Genomic DNA, 20,500 nt, shown 5'->3' with positions numbered 1-20,500 from the left:
CCACCTGTCATATGCAGAGAAGAAAGAAGTCACTAACATTAAGCTTACATATATAAAATGTGAAGAAAAGCAAGCTGCAGCTACAGAAAAATTGGTTCTGTGCCTTCCAGCTCTATAAGAACCGGATAAGGTATTTGGACCAGGGAAGTGCCCTGACCACCAGCATATTAGCAACTTTAAAGTTGTGTGTAACACAACACATGCACTTCTATTTTGAACATGAACTCTAGCCTGGATTTGAGTCCCCTTTCCCAGCAAATACTCTGTCAAAGCTGATGCATTCTCATGAAAAGTTTTGAGCTTTACAATCAATGCTTTCCAATAAAACAAACCAAAAAAGTAGTGGGAGAAAATTCCTGATCATGTATACTCCATTCCAATGGCTATTCATTGCCTAACACAACAGGTTAAAAACATGTTAAACACTGTTTTCTTTTTCATTTTCTCAGGGCAATGCAAACTAGGTAGACTCTTCTGGTCTCCGTATCGTCCCTCCTTCCCTTGGAATTCCATTATGGTTTAATTATGACAATTTAAAATGTATTCCTATAAGATGCGTTCCTTTAATATTTAATTTATTCCTACAGTATTACTTGTTCCTAAACAAATTCCTCCTCCTACATCCTCCGGCTATGATCATCTGTGAGAGATCTGGCCAACTTTTTAAATCAGGACCTTGCATGCCCCATCTAGAGTCACAGTGAATCAATCTGGTTGCCTAATGACAATGCTGGAAGTTTGTGCACTGACTTCAGTGTGATCAGAATCTGGCTAAATAACATATAGGAATACGCCATCTGTGGCCAAGAATAATCATTCATTATCTACCACCACTTGTTGGGGAATAAGGAGGGAAAAATGCAGCACACAGAAACAACCATCTTCCCGAACAGCAACAGTAGCCTGCCGTATTTATTCAAATCTAAGACAACCTTGAATTCAAGAGGACCTGCTGACAATTAGATTCTATACATGGACAATTTATAAATTTATTATAATTGTCCTTGTATTTAATTATATTATTGGAGGACTGTCTTCAATTCATCCTCCCCACTGCTACAGGGGAGGTCAAGCAGCTTGCTCCTGGCTTGTGCCTGTCCCCTGCCACTTCTTCCCCCTGATGCCCCCCCAAGCCTCTGCTCCCACTCCTTCCTCCCCCCCGCCTCTGCTCTCCCTTTCCCCTCCCTGCAGCCCAGCCGCTGCTACCCACATCCCCCCTCACCCCTTGCCATTTCCCTTGATCCGTGCCAGCAGACTGTCCCCACTCTAGCCCAGGGCACTGAGCAGGGCCTCACCCCAGTCCTCATAGCAGCAGTGCAGGCTGCAGACCACTGCTATGGGGACAGGCTGGGACTGTATTCAGTGCCTTAGGATGCAGCGTAGATTAAGTCTGCTAGCACAAAGTAAAAGGTAACGGGGGGAGAGGATGGGAAGGAGGACGGAGAAGAGGTTGCAGGTGGGAGATGGGCCCAGCAGAGTGCAGGGGGAAGCAACAGCTGCTGCTATGGCCCCAACCCCGAATAGGGGCTGGAGCCCAAGCCACAGCAGCCACCTGTCCCCAGACTCCCCCGTGCTAATTTCTAAGGCAAGGGACTTCTCCCTCCCATGTTAAATGGGGGGAAAAAAAACCTCATCTTACAATCGAGTAAATACAGTAGATCCTCTGCAAGCTCCAGGCCACCAATGCAAACATTTAATGAGGCAACTTGAGTTGGTATTAAAGAAGTACCCCGACACGAAATAAGTCATGATGAAGTCAGACACTGAGTCTTAATAATTTAAATCCTGACAATTAAAACAGATTTCTGGCCCACATTTTCGCTTTCTGCCTTATTTGCAGGGCCGTTCGCGACTTCACGCTAATGCCCGAACAAGAACTTCTTAATGAGAAGCACCGATGCCATCGGTGTAACAAACAGTTAGGACACAGGTAGGGCCAAATCTCAAGAGATGTAGATTAGTGAAGACACAGGGATTCACAAGCATACCAGGATCTTTCCTAAGAGCCCGGAAAAGGAAAATGTAGGTTACCATTTTCAAATATACATGCTGATGCTAAGAGTGCAGTTCAGTGCTTCTGTCATCCAATATCAATTATAAGTCCTATTTTGAATGCTGCCATGTAGGATCTGAGGGCCTGGTTAATCTTTTAATGAGGCTAATGAAGTTATACAAAGGATGGATTGAGCTCCTAGCATCAGGGACATTCCTTGGGATCTGCCATGATTTTGTTATTTTTAGTGCATTATGTTTAAGCAGGAGGCAGGGCTGGATGGCGCTTTATAAACCTGGTCATTCAAAGAGGCACAAGCTTTCGTAGGCCACAGCCTACTTTGCCAGGTGCTAAACGTTTAATATGGTATCAAAGCTCCTAGAGCTGGGGGCAGGCTCTTTTTGTGCATGTGTACTAATATAAAGCAGTAAGGATCGTGGCTACATAACGAGGATCGAGTGACTACCCCTTAGAGGTCTGAGATTCAGTGTCAGGTATGCGGCCAATTGATTAGACTGTAAAATAACCTAAGGAAGGGCCGAGGGACAGGGATGGGGATGAAAACATTCCTGGAGACGCTCTGGAGTGGACAGGCAAGTCGAAAGCAGGCAGTGAGGAGCTGCTCGGTGTCGGCAGGGGAATGAACAAGATAACCTGGCGCGTCTTCTACGTGTCTATTTTTAGGAGTCTGTGAACGTTGCCATCTGCCAAGGGCGCTGCATGCTTCCCAACGGCACACAAACAGCACGATCTCTTGGATTTCAATGAGAGGGCTTTTGGGGGAATAAGGCGCCGTTCAGCATCAGTAAGGGGATGAGAGACTGCCTTCTTCATATGTGCTGCTCCAAAGGTTGAATGCACACACCTACCTGTTTACTGCTTCTCTGCCCTGTGGGAAGCAAAGCTTTGGACTTCTCTGCTATTTTCTGTAATAAAAAAAAAAAAAAAAAAAAGGGAAAGGGGGGGAGGAAACGGGTGCCTGTAATAAAAAAAAAAAAAAAAAAAAGGGAAAGGGGTGGAGGAAACGGGTCAAATACTTGGGGGAAAATATAACAGTCGCCTTAAACATTGCTCATTCACATCGAATTAAAATACATGCATAGGAAAGTAAAATAACCCTGTAATTTAGTAAAGAGCAAAAACTGGTCTTGAAGTTAGGCCTTCTGAAATTACAAGTCTTTTAAACTTCAAGCATGACAAGGTTATCAGAACCAAAACATGCATTTAAGAAATGACAGCCAGGACGTGGGTTAAGTAGCAATTTGCCACTCAGATCAGCTTCCTGACGCAACTGGGCATTCACAAAACGCAATGGCTAATTTTGGCACTTTTTTATAAAATCCAAAGTCACATGCCCTATGCAGATGGAGTGTGCTCAAAGTGTGCTCAACCCCGAGGCACACAAAAAAAAAATAAAAAAAAGGAAAAGACTTCTGTTTTAACATGACACACAGCCAATAGACATAATGCAATGGCATGACATTTATGCCATGCCCGCTGTGCGAATGAAATGAAAACTAAAGGATATGATTTGATGAAATATGATATGATATCTGATATGGTATAATATATATGACACGACCTCCCAATGTTGAAAACCCAAATGTGGCTCTAAAAAACACCCAACAAAACAAAAAAAAAAACAAACCCAAATAGGTTTTTACCAGCCTACTTTCACTGTCACATGCAATGAAGATAAATTATCAGTGGAAATAATTATATGGGGTGTGGGGGGGAGGGATTCCTAAAAATAAAATGAGAACAAGAAAAATCCACAAATCTTTCACTTCCAATAAAAAACAGCGCCCACAGTTGCCCTGGTCAACATCCTCCCAAGCGCACACATCACAAAGGGAAAGGCAGACTAAGTGTCCTCCTACCTTTTGTACAGCTCCGTATCGCTGGATGGCATCGGACAGCTGGTTCTTCAACCTGTCCAGCTGAAGTCGCTCTTGCTGTATCGAAAAGGCAAAAGTAAAGAAAGAAATCAACATTTGCAAACTGCAGGAGGTAGAAGCTGTTTGCCCTTGGGCTGTGGTTCTGCCTGATCTCAGCAGCGTTAGACCTATTCAATATCTGAACAGTAACCAATTTAGCAAGGCTTACAGGAAGCCGTCTTGGTGGCTGAGTAGGGGGGATACATTATCCTCAAATTGGCTGAACCAATTCCCAAGGAGCTACCTCGAAAGTAAACATGAAACCCTAATAACCGGAGGATCTATACTTAGACTTCTTCACTTTGGAGACATGGCTTGCACGACATGCATGAAAATGAGGGGCAGGTGCATGGCTGGCTTCTAGTTCCTAGCATAATGAAAATGAATAATAAAGGCCCCATGGCATACTTCTTTTTGAGGTCACACACAAACTTGGCTAGCTGTTTTCTGGCCTACACAGGCACCCTCCTGGCACTGGAGAAGAGGCTTTTTGAAAAGGGTAGGCGACTACAGTGCTTGGCACTACAGGAGATTCCCATGTAGCTGTACAAGCCGTGGAAAGGATGCTGAAAAGTTCGAGCACCTGTCACTGATCTACCGAGTGACCTTGGTCATGTCACTTTGCCACTCTTCTACCCCTTCCCGTTCCCTAGGTGTCTGTCTGGTTTAGGCAGGCTGTAAGCTCTCCAATGCAGGGACAAGAGGAATGGGATTCACTAGGTCTCCACTGCACTACAAACATGGATAGTACTTGTCTCTGCCTTTTCGATGGAGTGCACTTGAATACTAAGCAGCAATCCAGTTTATGCATTTGCATGTTATTGAAACACTGCCTAAAACCTAGCTCTGAGAACAAGCCTCCGCCATCACCTAGCTTCCACAAATTCACTGTCGTCTCCCATTCACATGCCAAACGGGACCGGCTGCATTTAGATTATGCAGGCTCCTGGTGAGAAATACTTCCAGGGGAAGCGCCAGAAGTTTTGCTGCTGGACACAGAAGTACACCTGACTAAATGCCAGAGACAATACCTAAGGAACAACCCAGAGGACTTCACTTAACCAACCCTACTTTCTACGGTGCACATCAAAGTGGGGTTTGTACTACATGGCCTAAGAGACTGAGGCCAGATCTAACAATAGAAACTTTTGGTGGTCCAGTAATACGCATGAGGCATGCGGACTTGGTGATGTCTTTGCCTTTGCTGGAATCATGTATTTCTCTTGGAGAAGCGGCATCAGGAAAAACAAAAAACCAGAACATCTCTTGCCCCAAGAAGAGATGACTATGCTAGGGGAGCTTCTTGCCGGTATAGCAAACCCGGGAAACCTTTTCTAGCGTGGACCTAGCCTAAGGCAAACTCCCTCTGATGTCGATGGGAGCTTTGCTCGAGGAAGCACAAGGTAAAACCTGAATAAAGAACCCCTGTGTTGATCCATTTGGTTTCATGGACGGCCTGACCGACAGCATGAGACTGAGACAGTAAGGGACACGTTGCACCGGTACTTGTGGAATAAGGTATTCAGCACACGCCTGCTCTGCAGCACGCAAACGCTACTATGGGGTGACTATGCGGTTCAGTTGTGCTCAACTTGTTGGCCTCATGGACTGGATGAGTGGTACGGAGCCCGTCTGCAGGCCAAATCGGGTCCTAGGTGCCTGGCATTGCCTTCTCCCACCACCTGTGCGCCAGGTTTGGGGCCCTCAGGGCCCAGCACCATCCTTTTTCATCTTGTGTGTCCCAGGATTGGGTCCTGGGGGTCCTAGCACTGTCCATTCTCTCTGTCCACATAGCAGGATTAGGTCCTGGGGGTTCGGCCCCATCCCCTCCTGCCCCCTGCATGCCACAGCCCCTTCCCCAATCTGCAGACCACCAAAGGCCCTGCACCCTGGGATCAGGTGCCAGATCCGGCACAGAGGTCCTGGGGCTCTGCATGGATCCAGAGATTTGGCACCATTCCCTTACCACCAAATTTCAGGACCTGGGGGAGCCCTGTGGGCTGATGACACAGCACCGTGTGCTGGATCTGGCCCACTGGCCAGAGGTTGAAAACCCCTAATGTAGTTTAATGCAATTTCCCCAAAATAGCTTTCTTTTTCCCTTTTGTGATTTGACCAGAATAAACGGTATTACCCTGCCGATGCTGAAGTTGAGGCATCGTTCAAGAAATACAGTTTCTGTTCGTGTTACAAACCTCCAGATTTTTATTATTATTAATGATACTATTCCATTTTTATTAGGAAAGTGCGGTAATTGGCCTGAACCTTAGAAGAAAAATACAGCCATAGAAAGCATTCTCTTCGTGTCATTATACAACAAACAGACAGAAGATGGTGCAATGCTACAGGTAGACTTCATACCTAAAAGCAAGTGTATTACTGCATAATACTTCTAACCACAATTTTTAATCCAGGCATTTATTTAATCAACAACAAATCTATTGAACAGATGTCACCAAAGGGAGAGAACCTGCGTGTAGCTGGGTCTCCTGCTACTATTAAATAGAAAGGGCAAGACAGATACAAACGCAGTTCTATATTTAAAGCAGGAGGTAGTAATCCTGGGGATACGTTCCCATCCAATAGCCTTGATTTAAAATGACATCAAATGATTAATTTAATCCTTTCATCCAAATGATGCTTTCTACACTTCCGAGGCCCAGGCTCATCGGGCCTTTAGTAATAATATTCATTCTCCCTGGCTTGTGGGCAAAGAGAGAGGCCAACTTATTAGAGGCCAAGTTTCTCAACATTGATTAATGTACAGGGGAAGAGGGCAGGCTCGGCAGCAAGTTTTCTTCCTGGAATTCATTCCAGCAGGAGACAGGCCTGAGCTCACCAAATTTAGGACAAGGTACAGGGGACGCTTTGCTCAAACTAACGGCAGGTTGTAGAGTTTCCTCCCACCTCGCTACATCTCCCCTGCATTCAAGTTGAATGAGACCAAATTATTTTTCCTCGAAGGGAAACGATACTAGAACAAACCATCAAACATTTGATTTATAAACACCTTACGTATTACGATGTGATAAGAAACGATCTTCATCCTTCGAGCTTTTTAAGACCCAGGTAGGCAAAGGCTGGGCCAGGATGATGTAGTTGGGGCTGGTCCCACAGGGGGTTGGACTAGATGTGACCTCCTGAGGTCCCTTCCCACCCTCATTGTCTATGATATTACATGGTTTTGTCTGGAGTAACTCATACCTAACCAACCTAATGCCCTTCTATGACAAGTTGATGAGCTTTGCGGATGGGGAAAGCATCAGATATGACATGCCTTGACTTCGGTTAGGCTTTTGGCACCGGCTCCCACAATGTTCTCATCAGGAAAATAAGGAAATAAGTTCTAGATGAAATTACTGAAGGGCGAGTCCATTATTAGTTGGATAATCATGTTCAAAAAGAAGCCATTAATGACTTAATGTCAGACTGGGAGGATGTGCCAGTCACCCGGGGACTTGCTCTGCATCCAGTACTGTTCAATATATTCATTAATGACTCAGTCAGTGGAACTGAGCATCCCCTCATTAAATCTGTGGATGAGTCTAAGGTAGGTAGGGCAGCAGGCACACTGGAGAACAGGATTAAGATTCAAAATAGGATGCATTAGAGAAAAAAAAAAAGGGTCTATGTAGGCCTGACTGGAGTACTGATTAATATAAGCACTGACCAGTTTATATAGCATCATAGGAAAGCAGAGCTGGAAGGGACCTCACAAGGTCATCTAGTCCGGTCCTGCGGTGCCGAGGGCTTTTTATAAAGACTTTGCTAAAAGCACTGAGCAAAGCAGGCCTCAAAAGCTGGCTGGCATCACCGGGGCACTGGTGATAGATAGCAGGAGAGTTTAAGTGGATCCTTAAGGTTGATGGATAAGGGTGGTATCAAAGAGTCTTGTACACATCTAAGGATTAGTCATTCAATGTGGATTGTTACATAAATACCTGGTGTAAACAGCACTGCTTGATCCAGGTATAAGAAGAACTGCGATGTTTTGGGACTTTCCATGAGGCTTTGGGGGTGACAAGCAATTAGGATTTATGCCTTTGCCTTATCATAAGGACTCAGAACTAACATCTCGTAGCCCTCTGGACAAGCGTGTTAATGAGCTGATGCTTTGTAGGTAATAAACCTGGCTGAACTTTTGCAGAGGTAAGAAGTGACCACAAATGCATCCTTGTGGTTAATTCTTTATGCGGCATCGAGGTCTCCAAGGAAACACACACGCCACATACCAACACCAACAGCAAAGGCTGACAGCATGCTTATGCACAGAGAAGTGCAGTGGCCAAGAGAGAACAGGGAGGAACAACACTACAATAAATCAGATGAAATTCAATCAGGGAAAATGCAAAGTGCTACGCTCCGGACACCATCACACGCGCAAATGCAAAACGGGAAATGACCGACTGGGCTACAGGACTACAGAGAGGACTTGATGATATACCGGATTCCTGACTATAGGAGTCAATAAGACATTATCGTTATAGAAAAGTGAATAGTATGTTGGGATGTACGAACAGATGTCATAGGCGAGTTATAGAAAGTGGCTTTTCTACTCTATTCAGCGCCAAAGAGGCCCCATCTCAAGTCATAACTGGTCTGAGGTAACTCATTTCAAGGAAGTCAGAAGGGAAGGCAGGGTGGCACCTTAGAGACTAACTGGTTCAGGGAAGCTTTTGTAGGCAAGAGACAACCACCAACAACCTGGCCAGTCCGTTCATAGCACATTGAAATCTCATGCCTCTCTGCAGAGCCAGTTAGTCTCGATGGCTGGGGACAGAAGTTACACACAAACCGGTTTAAGTGATCAGAGATCAGTTTAAACCTGGAACAGACCAGAAGTTCAGTGCACATCAACCACTTCCAAAAAGGGCTGAAACGGGTTTAAGATAAATATGGCTGCATGTAGTATCAGACTGAACTGATTTAAGTCAAACCAGTTTATGAAAGTCTGTCCCAGACCTAACTTATCCTCCTGGCATACATGTTAGCCTGGAGTCAGGCACAACGGATACCTCTCTGCAATACCTCTGCACTTCCAAGACAGACATGAAATATTTGTAGAGATCCAGGAGGGCAACAAAAATGCTAAGTCTAGAAAACATGCTATGTAAGGGGGGTGAGCTTGTGGTCAGTTCTTACCTCTGCAAAAGCTCGGCCAGGTTTATTATCTACAAAGCATCAGATCATTAGCATGCTTGCCTGTATTTAGTTTGGAGAAGAAAAGACTGAGGGAGGCTTTGAGAACAGCCTTCAGATACAGAAAAGGGTCGTTATAAACAGGATGGAGGTCAATCGTTTTCCGTGTCTACAAGGGGCATGGGATGATACTGCAAGAAGGGAGATTAAGGGTAGATATACGAGGGTAGAAACCCAGTTAGGCACTGGGATGGATTACCGAGAGAGGGTGTGGACTTTGTGTCACTGGAAGTCCCTAAAGGCAGATTAGGCAAACACGTGTATGGGTCAGTTCAGACAAGGGTGATCCTGCGTGGAGTAGAGGGTTAGGCAAGAAGACTTTCGGGGGGTCTCTTCCAGTCCTACTTTTCTCTGATTTCCTATACTCCCATTACCATTTTATACGTAAAGCTCCACTACTTTTGGTACTGCATTACGCACACAAATCAATACGTGGTCCCTGCTTTAGGCTCCCCATCACGGGACTATTCAAACCTCACCTTCGCTACTACACAAACCCTTGAAGAATGTAAGACTGGCTTTGTATTATGCAAAGGCTTTGCTGTGCAAGACCTTAATGCTAGTTCGAGAGTCAGCCTTGCTATGTGAGTCCATGTGAGCTAAGACTCTGCCTCTTCTCATGCCAGTGCCTTTGTTCCAGGCATGTTATTAATTTATTTGGTTGCGCATCCCAACTCCAAACATTCTAGCAGACACCTGATGCTTCAATGCAAGACAGGTAAAAATCCCATAATGCACCTGGCTAGCTGTACATCATTGTGGGAAAGGAAAAACATCTCCTTTTTTGTATACAGCAGAACATAGAATAATGGATTGGAAGGGACTGGATATAAAGCTTTAAATCAATGGAAGGTTTCTCATGGTACAGGAAACTTGATGTGAACACTATCCCCTGAGCCCCCAGAGCGACTTAGAAACTCAGCCACAAATACCCATCTGAGTCATTCATTTTAGAAGGGAGAAAGGCTACAGATTTTACATCAAAATCTGTAGGTTTAATTATTTAAGCTATACACTGTTATAAAGTAAAAAACAAAACAAACAAAAAAATCCCCAAAAAACAACTCCCCCCCCCCCTGTTAAATTGACTGACCGTAGAGTGGGAGAAGTTATGTGACATCAAAAAGAGAGCTGCAAGTTCATTTCTCAGATTATCATAAATGTTTGCATCTTCTTCTCCCTTCTGCTTTTAAATGTACTGTATTTATTAAAAAAACCCAAAAAAAACAAAACCTCTTCTCTCTCCTACAGTGAAACCCATTCTGATCACAGCCTCTACTCAACTTTGCTAAAGCTGAGAACAACATCCAAGGGTAAGGCAATAATTACTTTCCACCTAGCCTTATTTGACTTCCCTTTGGACCCAATTTGTGTTGCATGAAATAACCGGGGGATGTGGAGAAACGGCCAGGTCATCACATCTCTATAAAGCCATGAGCTATCTTTTGATTTATTTCTTTTGGCTTTGAGTTGATCATTCAAACACCTCTTCTGTTCATTGACTCTGCAAGACTGCCGTAGCCTTCACTAGACTTTCCCTTTGCCGCTACCTCCACTTTTTTAATTTATTTATGAATTGATGTTTTACTACTGTTTAAACACAGAAAAGGGAGAAGAAACAGCAAGTATGTTTCTCTACGACACGATGTAACGTCTCACACTGACACAGCTTTGGGCTGTGAAGGGCTACTTGGAGACAGCCTTCTTTATGCAACTTATCTCAAGTCACGTAGCCCAGCCCGCTGCTCAAGGCAGGATCAGCCCTGACTCGACCGTCCCAGCCAAGGGTCAATCCAACCTGCTCTTGAAAATTTCCAGGGATCAAGCTACTGTAACCTCTCTAGGCAGCCTTGCTTCTCATAGTCAGAAAGTCCCAATCACTACCCTAAAATTGTCTCTGATGTAGCTTAAGGCCATTACGCCTAGTCCTGCCCATATGGTCATGGAGAAAAGCCCACCCCCATCCTTTCTCCCAGCGCCCATCAGGTATTTGAAGACTGCTCTCAAGTCTCCCCTCAGTCTGCTCTTCTCCAGACATGATAATCTTGGTCCGCGGTAGGATTCGGGGTACCAGGTTACATACGCGAAGCAAATTGATCAGACATGGGAGAAAAACAGGCAATTATTAAAACCTGCTCAGCAGTCAGCGGGGGTGCAATTCAAATGTATTTGGCTGAAGTCAACAGGAACTGCACCTGCACACATTAGGAGGAGGCTTTGCCCCAGACAAAAGCTGAACCTGCTGTTATATATATAATAATAGCAATGTCCTTGCTGTAACTTTCCCCATCCTGCAATTGCCTCCCTCCATTTCTGCCTCTCAGTATTGAAATGACCCGCATGTGGCGCCGAATGAATTCCACATCCACATGAATTACACTGCTTGGCCACTTAGGTGTGTTTTCACCTGATTTTTTACTCATTTGTAACCGATGTACTACTTGACTGTTCAATGGATATTATATTCCCCAGATCGCCTACAGATTTCTGTGGTGCTTTCACCTGCTCGTTCCAGGCTGCTTGTTGAACTTAAACATTTGCTACGACAGAGCGGGGATTTCACTATACTGTAGGTTGGATCTCATGGAATTAACCTCAGGAGAAAGCATTCCCCCCCACCCCCCTCGACTAAAGTGGTCCCGGCATCTGCTTTGCCAATTTGCAGAGGCAGCACGCGGTTGAATACTGCCATTGTAACAGAATGAAGGAAATTAGAGAGACGCTGAGCTCAGCAGCTTTAGAGCACTTGCTTTTACAAACCCAACTTTCACTCTAGACGGCATCTCAAAGGGCACATACCCTGGATGAGCCTCTGACAACCTCAGACAGCTGCTTGATAGCTTTGGTGCTGGTAGTGATGGTTTTATTGGTCTCCTGCTGAGTCTCATGCCTGTAGGGGGGGAAAATATATATATAAATATATATATATATAATGAGCCACCCATTTCACTTTTGCCACACAGAAGTTATAAACAAACAGCAAAAAAATACCAACTACGGTGATGGAAGAGATATGGGATGCGGAGGGGGTGGGCGCGCTCAGCATTAGCAGGAGCAGCACAAAGTAGGAACCAGTAAATGCTGGAGGGGTTGCGGCTGAAAGGTCACTGTGGTTGTCAGGTAGACAAAACGGGCTTGGATCTCTGTTTTAATAAAGAACGGCACACAGATAATCAATGGTGGCATTCAGGCGTGGAGAGAGACAAAGGGAACAGCGGTCACCAGGGAAAAGGGGAGGCCACAAGAAAAAGGAAAAAAAAGGAAAAGTAACACAGAGTTGTAAAAAATGAGGTTTAAGGGACTTCAAGAGGTCACACCCCCCTGCTCCAAGCAGGAACAGCCCCAACTACATCGCCGCAGACAAGGCTTGGATGAGCTGGGTCTTAAACACCTGCAAGGATGGAGATGACACCACCTCTCTGGGTAACCTGTTTCAGTGCTTGACTACCCTCCTAGGGAGACATTTTTTCCCCAAATATCTAACCTTTACTTCCCTTGCTGACACTTGAGACCGACAGGGAGAGAGAGGACTTAGAAGATCAGATTATGTAGTAGGCTGCAGATGGTGAGCAGGGCAAATCAGCGCTCAAAACTTAGCGTCATCCACTCCCTGCTATCCCTGCCTTAGCAGTGGTTTAACGCTAAATGGGCAGTAGCAGTGGCAAGGCATAATGCTCATAAAAGGCAGCTGATCTGGCTAGCAGGAAGCAAGAATCCTCCCTCGGGTGCACCGTGTGCATTTGTCTCTTGGGCCAGATTTCAGGCTTATGTTTTGAGGTGCTGAGGATCGACAACGTGCTCGGTGCCACACTAAGCAGAGGCAGGATGCCTACAGTGATGGCTCAGATCATGGGAAAGCCATCTATGCCGAGAGCAGAGCAGCCCGGCCCAACCCGGGAAGCTCTGGTGAAGGTCTAGGTCTGAACTTGCCACCATCTAAGTGCACCATGCCTTCCATCAGGGAGATGTGAATTCCCAACTCATCACACTGCACATCCCTGCTGGAAGGATGACGTTTGTTAAAAAGCTGGGCAGAAGCATGCAAACCAAGTGCATCAATTATATGTAGATAGGATGACTCTTAAAAGAAACAGGTGTCCATCACTTACAAGTTATTTAACATCCTAGAAATATTGGGAAACTGCCTGAGCCCATGCGCGGCACATCAGCAGACAACTTTAGAAGTCATTACCAAGTCAAACTATTCCCTGCACAAATACAAACCTCCCTATTCTCTATCTGGCTTAAAGCAAAGAGGAAAAAAATGTGGTGGTGTTTGAAGAGAAGTAGCAGAGGTTCCCAAAACATCTGGAGAAAGCAATGCTCTCGCCACTTTGGAAATGCAGTCTGTATTACATCCGTGGCACAGAGAGGGAGCTCATGACAGAGAATCACTTAATAGGCAACCGTTTCACCGAATAAGCTGGTCCTGGCATCAATGGATGGTAGTTTGTATTTAAAGTTAAAACAGCACACACGGGCCCCTCCGTCTCAGAGGCTCATGCATAACGGGGCACTTTGATGCCACCATCTGACTAATACTCTTGTTCTGCAACCACAATCCCATCCTGCCATTGTATCACAGGCCTTGACAAGGGCTGCGCTCTTCCAAAGACTCACATGAGCCCTTTTAGCATCTGCTTGGAAAAAAATGCAGTTGCCTTCCTCCTCCCCTGCTCCCTTGCAAGAAAAGTCTTTCCAGGGACAAAGATGTCTCCAGAGTAAGCAGCAATCTTCCTCCTGGTGCTTCTTCACTTGTAATCAAGGCAGTTTGCCTTCCCACTCCTGCATCCTCTTCCTGGGCTTGGCTGATGGAGGAGTGCTGCCTCCTTGACTCTCCTGTAAGTTCTGCTTTTTTTCCTGCCTGCTCTTTAGGCCTGCTCGAGTACCTTTTTGCTGACTGTCAATTTTCAGCCCACATTCCCGAGTCTTTTCAGTCCTCTGCCAGTTAGCCCGCTCCTTTTATAGGCCTGTCGTATCGTCCAAGAGTACACACACGTGCCTATCAACACCGCAGGGATGGTAACAGCGATCCGACCGCAGGCACGGGCTACACCGAGCCACAGGCACGTGGTGCCACATGCAGAACTGGCTGCTGCATTCACCTCCGCAGCAAACCTCTGCAGTCTCCATCTGCTTATAGCAAAAACTCCAAGATTTCCAACTAGCTAGCACAGGTGGGACAGCTGTCTGTAATAAAAAACATGGTGATTTTATGTATTGCACCTAACAACCCTATAAATGAAAACTTAGCGTACCATGGAGACAGAATCTCTGGAGCCATCGAGCGGCACTTCAGATGCACGATAAAGACCGAGTCAGACTATGCAGAAGAAGAAACTCCTTTATCACCACAAAGGCCAAACAAATTAAAAACAGCCTAAGAAACAGGCAGGTATTTAATGACTTGGTTGAGTCACAGATTTGGTTACTCTCTGTTCCTTTTAGCTAAATAAAGGTATCTTCATTTATTTGCACTTCCAGGTTCTATTGCATTGGCTGATGGATTCCTTCACATTAGTATCACCTCCTACCAAATGCAAGGTGTTCGGAAAGGTCACGGCAGGGCACGGACCTGGGGACGTCGCTCTCGGTCATCGTCACAGGGATGCCGACTTAATAGACTGATCCCACTGTCCTTCCTCACATGAGTCATCCGGCTGAGTGCAGGACTTCATGAGTAACAGTTCAAAGATTGAGCCTTGTGACAAGCAATTCCTTTTAACATAATACAAAACACAGAATACAAGTTGATGCCCAGTCCATCTTTTCTTTCTTTCTTACCTCATTATATGATCTAGCCACAGAACGAGCTGGAAAGATCAATGTCAGCAATCCATATCCACATGATAAAATGCCTTGCCATCTTTCTGCATTCATTTCTCCCCATTTTCTTAAGTAAAATCTCTCTTGGTTCAAATTCCAATGCAAATGTGATTTAATGCACATTATATAATAAATGAGTGCCGTACATCAACTATTCACTTGGATACCATCCTTCACTTATCTGCCTCGGGGAAGAAAAAGCCACGGCAAAATGGAAAAAAAAAAGAAAAAGAAAAAGGGAAGGGCGGAAAAAAGGAAAGAAAAGAAAAAGAAAACAAAAATGGATCCTTTTTCCATCTTCAACTCAGTTACCAACATGTTGCTACTTGACTTCTGTACTTGCTGCTGTGTTGTCAGCATAATTAACTTACTATGCTTCAGCCTCAGAGACATGTTCAGAAACCAGACTGTGATTATATTTAATTTACATTAGATGTTATTAAGATCTTCATTAAAAACAGAGGTCTTGGAATTCCACCTCCTGCAGCATTTTATTTTACTTTAATATATACCAAGTAATAAGATATGTCGCTGTTATTATTATTATTATTGCTGTTAGTACAATCTTTCTTCATATCCCTCTCCCTATGGAATTGGGGAAGTTAATTAAAGGGATGTCTCCAATGAATACAATTTGATTTTGAGACAAAGTCACCCACACAACAGTAGGCTAAATATATAATCTATACCGATACAGCCTATTTGGTGGCATGTGCGATACAGAACAAAGTTGGACATCGTGCAACGCAGCAAATCCGTACTGCAGGGCTGCAAATGGGATGAGAGCTTCAGAGACTGATATACATGCATGTGTGCACACATAGGCACACACATGCAAGCATATGAGCTTATAAAAAAGGGAAGCAATGCAGGAATAACCTAATAGTAGCCTACAGGATTCAACATGACTGCCTTATTCATTAATATGGAAGTAGGATTCATTGCATCTATAGTTCCTAGCATATAGTCTTGGATAATCTTAGAATATTTGCTTCGATGTACCGTATCTGTCCTTCATTTATCCAGAGCAGAACTGAAACAAGTGAAATGATCTATTTCCCTCCTCTCTCTCACAGGGGTATAATTAAATAGATTAGTCATTATTTATAGAAAGTATCGAGATCCTTGGTGGAGGATTAAGTGCAAAATATGATGCAGTGCTCAGGGCAGACTTCAAACGCAGCAGCAGGCATCGAGAGAGAAGCAAAGGGTTTCACTTATCCTTTGCAGCCACCCCCCACCCCTCTCCTGTCACATACAATAGCCCGAAAGACTGGCACTACACTAGCTCCAACACTGAAAGGTCACAGACCAGTCCAATAAAAGATGCAATTTCACTTCAAATCAATTTTAAAATTGCATTTGCAGGAGGAAAACCACTGCATGCCGGCCTTCTACTTTCCAAACAAACACTGAAAGCAGAACATCGAGGACAGGACGAGAGAGACCGTGTGAGCCAGAAGATGCACACCTGCTCGCATCTGGAAATGCCAGATCAAATCCCACCCAAGTCAACCATGGCTTCGAGTAGTTATGCGACTAGTTTGCATTACGCAATATGACTCGGTGCCATCTCAGAGCGGTTTCTGCTCATAGCGTGGATCCGCAGACAACCGTAGCCATCACCAAGGAACTGGAATATCCCGCCCTGGGATATCAGGCACCGTTGATACAAGCCAAGCAGTTGTGGTGAAATGCCACAAGACCATACGAGTTTACAGAAACAGAGTAAATGCTAAGACTTCGTCCAGCCCCATTGTTGCTGCACAGCTGGCGGACAGGGATAGAAGAAACGAGTGCCGAGTGCGACAGTAATGCTTAGCTTAGAGGCGTTGGGGGTACTTTCAGGACAGTCACTGCCAGTTGCTCCTAAATCCAATTGAAATTCAGGGTTGCAGCTTGGCGGATGCTATAGATCCGATGGCAACGGGTGGTGTTTGCGTAGAGGGAAGAGACATCAAGGGCACCATACCTCCTCTATCAATTTTCTGCAGCATGTTCTTACAACATCATAACTGTCAAGACAACACACTAGAAAATGAGATTTACACAGCTGTCTGCATCCAAAAGGAACTTAAAGCCCTCTATAAACTGCACACAACTATCCAGGTATCCCTTCAGTCACCTCCAGTGGCCCGTTTTCCTTCAGACCAATGTCCATGTTGAAAGGGTAAGAGAAGAACCTGGTCTGGTCGCACCCTACGGCAGTTTAGACCAGGAAGCGAAGAGTCAAAATCTGAAGGTTGGTGAATCATAGATACCTAGGGCTGGAAGGGACCTCAGGAAGTCGCATCAAGTCCAACCCCCTGCTCAAGGCAGAATCACCCCCATCTAAACCGCCTTAGACCGATTTAAAACTATACAAATGTAAGTACCACCAGCAAATTTCTCAGTTCAACCTTAAGTACCACCGGCAAATTTTTGTCATAAACAGTAATTATAATAAATCTGTTAACACGTACCACTGACAGGTTGTCTGAGTACCACTTTTGGATACATACCACAGATTGGGAACCGCTGGTCTAAGCTGTTCTTAAAGTATCATGATCATCCCACTCACACAGCAACCAGGCACAAGGCGTGAAAACATCAAAATGCCAAAACCTTGTCTAAGTCCATCCCAACCATGCAGTTGAGATAATAAAAGATATCACCCACACCATCCCTTGCCTCTCACATATCTCCTAGACCAATGGTTTTCAGCCTGTGGTCCACAGACCCGTGGGGATCCACAGACTCTGTGTAAGGGGTCTGTGAAAGATGGCCATGAACGATTAAAAGCATGTGAATACCTACATTTACAATTCAAAGAGGGTCACACCTCCATTTGAAGTTTTTTAGGGGTCTGCAAATGAAAAAAAACAAAAACAAAAAAACCCAACAACTTAAAAACCATTACCCTAGACCATCAAGGCTACAACATCACTCAATGGTACAAAAACACCCTAACTTTCCAGACGTAGTTCAGGGAAATGAGGGAAACGTCCATGCCCTGCCAAAGCAAAGACAGGAAGTAGCTGTTAACGTCTAGGTAGACAAAATACAATTTTACTACTTGAAATTTGACGCGGTTTCAGAGGGAACCTCCCTACTTTTGCAAGAAGTCTTTGCACACTATCTTCAATGAGCACAAACACTCAGGAATCCAGTTTCTTCTTAGAAAGTATTGTTACATAAACCCTAGCCAAAGTCTGTTCTGAGCTGGGAAAGGGAGAGATGTTTTGTTTAAGTGTTGTTACGGGTAGGGAAACATGCTTTACAGAAGTGGAGGTCTGAATTGTCTCGCATCCAAATCCTGACATCAGAGCAATACAGTGCTTTTGAGGCACATATCAAACACACATTTACAGTACCAGCTTAAACTTCATTACATTTTATATCCCATTTGGCACCTTGGATTTGCACGGTGAGTGAATAGTTTTATACATTTAAGAGTTGGGTGATCAAGTAGGTTTGACTGCAATTACGTCAGGTGGCCCGCTGTACCTCCAACTACGCATTCCCCAGATGTTCCTCTGCTTTATGTCCTGTGCACAACAACTGGGAGGCTTAGTATTCACTTTAATTTGCTTTTGCAAAAGAAGCAGAGACTACAGGATACAATGTGAGATGATGCATGATCTTCAGTGCAAGCACATCTGTACCCAAATACTTTCCCTAGGGCACAACATACACGTGTAAAGAAATCATTATTCAAACCATAAAATTACAACCATGTCTTAGGGCCTGATTCACAGCACTGGGGGAAATAGGCTGTTGCCAACAAAAACTCGTGCCTCTCTAAACCAGTCTCTAAGGTGCCACCCTGCCCTACCTGCAGCTGTGATTTTTCATACTACTAAAGTCAGAGGGAGTTCAAGATGCTCCAGCTTCTCATAGGACCCGGCTTGTTAACTGTACACAAGAGTATGCTCAGTTTTACTCTCATTCTTCATATGGATTCACCTGCTAACCCAGCCTCGTAACTGCAGGAACAGCTACAGGGTGTCCCCCAGCACTTCTGAGCTTGCGGACTGCATCTCAAATGCGTGGATGCAACCCTTGACCACATCTTCTTCCGCAGTAACAGAGTAGATCTGCCATTGAAGCTCTGCAACCTTATTGCGAGTGCGGCGCTGATCTGATGCATTAAGCTGGTCTATTAAACAACTAACTGCAGAAATGCAACTCATGCTGCAGTACCACTATTGAGAGGGAGAGCCAGGAACAAACCCCTCTAGCTGCTGAATGAATGCTTATGGCAAAGATGCCAATGCCGTGCGTCAGCGGATCGGCACGCCTGCTCGGCCCCCTTACAAGTCCTTCTGAAAGTCCAAAAAAATAGCCTGTGAGTAGGCTTTAGTGCCTCTGTGGGGAGCCCCTCAGCCAGTCCTCATAACAGAAAGCAATAAGCCTTGTTTCAAACAAATCCATGCAAAAAAGCAAACTTCTAGCCTTTCCCCAGGCCTTTTAGGGTTGGCCCTTCCTAGATCAAGCTCCTCTGGGTTTTTCAGAATGCTTCCAGCCAGCAAACTTCTCCTTCACAGCTCAAGCTGCTTGCTCTTTCTCCCCTTGGGCTTTCAGCTGCCCATTAATCAACCACAGCTGGGCTCCTACCCCAGGGCTGTCTGCTTCTCTCAAATGGCCAGGCTGCCCTGTTACACTATGCCTTGTTTTCTAGGCTGTACTGCCTCTGCTTGTGCTCACAGGGACAGATGAAAGCACCATGCATCTTTCTGCTGTGAGAATTTATTGCAGAAGTAAAACACAGCAGAGAGATAAGCTAGAAGAGATTGTATAACCAAATCTTGGTTTTTTGTTGTGTGTGTGTGTGTGGTTTTTTTTTTTTTTATTGTAGCATTAAAAGAAGAAGGGCTAAATCTGTCTGCCGTGCTTCCAAATGGATATTCGTAACCTTGTTATGTTCTTAGGAACTGATTCTGCTCTGCGTGCACTCACAGACAGCTGGGCAAAACAAGTGCTGAGTGGATAGAAAAATGCTACGGCTCTGATAGGGCAACATTTACATCCTCTCAGCACACACATAAATTACTCAACTAAAGAGAGCGGGACAAAACCAGGCATGAGTTTCAAGCATCAGTCGTGCAGCTATTTCATACCAATGATGCCACAAACATCTTAAGTTAAGAGGCTGTGACTTGGATGACTACACAGTCCGGTGGGTGGCGAATTGGCTGGAGGGTCGCACCCAGAGAGTCGTGGTGGATGGGTCGGCTTCGACCTGGAAGGGTGTGGGCAGTGGGGTCCCGCAGGGCTCGGTCCTTGGACCGATCCTCTTCAATGTCTTCATCAGCGACTTGGACGAGGGAGTGAAGTGTACTCTGTCCAAGTTTGCGGATGACACAAAACTGTGGGGAGAAGTGGACACGCCGGAGGGCAGGGAACAGCTGCAAGCAGACCTGGACAGGTTGGACAAGTGGGCAGAAAACAACAGAATGCAGTTCAACAAGGAGAAATGCAAAGTGCTGCACCTAGGGAGGAAAAATGTCCAGCACACCTACAGCCTAGGGAATGACCTGCTGGGTGACACGGAAGTGGAAAGGGA

At 45.1% G+C, this 20,500-nt stretch overlaps 1 protein-coding gene across 7 annotated transcripts in view; it reads right to left on the bottom strand.

Annotated features, from left to right (window-relative positions):
- Window positions 1-20,500, bottom strand: part of TSNARE1 (t-SNARE domain containing 1) — a 518,176-nt gene that overhangs the window by 134,704 nt on the left and 362,972 nt on the right. For all 7 annotated transcript variants that reach the window (XM_025208583.1, XM_025208579.1, XM_025208585.1 and 4 more), the window contains 3 exons: window positions 11,929-12,019; window positions 3,874-3,948; window positions 2,863-2,919 (listed from right to left, as the gene is read on the bottom strand). In XM_025208583.1, the coding sequence (XP_025064368.1) occupies window positions 2,863-2,919; window positions 3,874-3,948; window positions 11,929-12,019 (223 nt within the window). The remainder of the gene's footprint in view (window positions 1-2,862; window positions 2,920-3,873; window positions 3,949-11,928; window positions 12,020-20,500) is intronic.

This window comes from Alligator sinensis, unplaced genomic scaffold (genome assembly GCF_000455745.1).
Source record: "Alligator sinensis unplaced genomic scaffold, ASM45574v1 scaffold326_1, whole genome shotgun sequence".
NCBI classification, from domain to species: domain Eukaryota; kingdom Metazoa; phylum Chordata; order Crocodylia; family Alligatoridae; genus Alligator; species Alligator sinensis.
The sequence above is the reverse complement of the archived record's forward strand: the minus strand, read 5'-3'. Positions and strand labels throughout refer to the sequence as shown.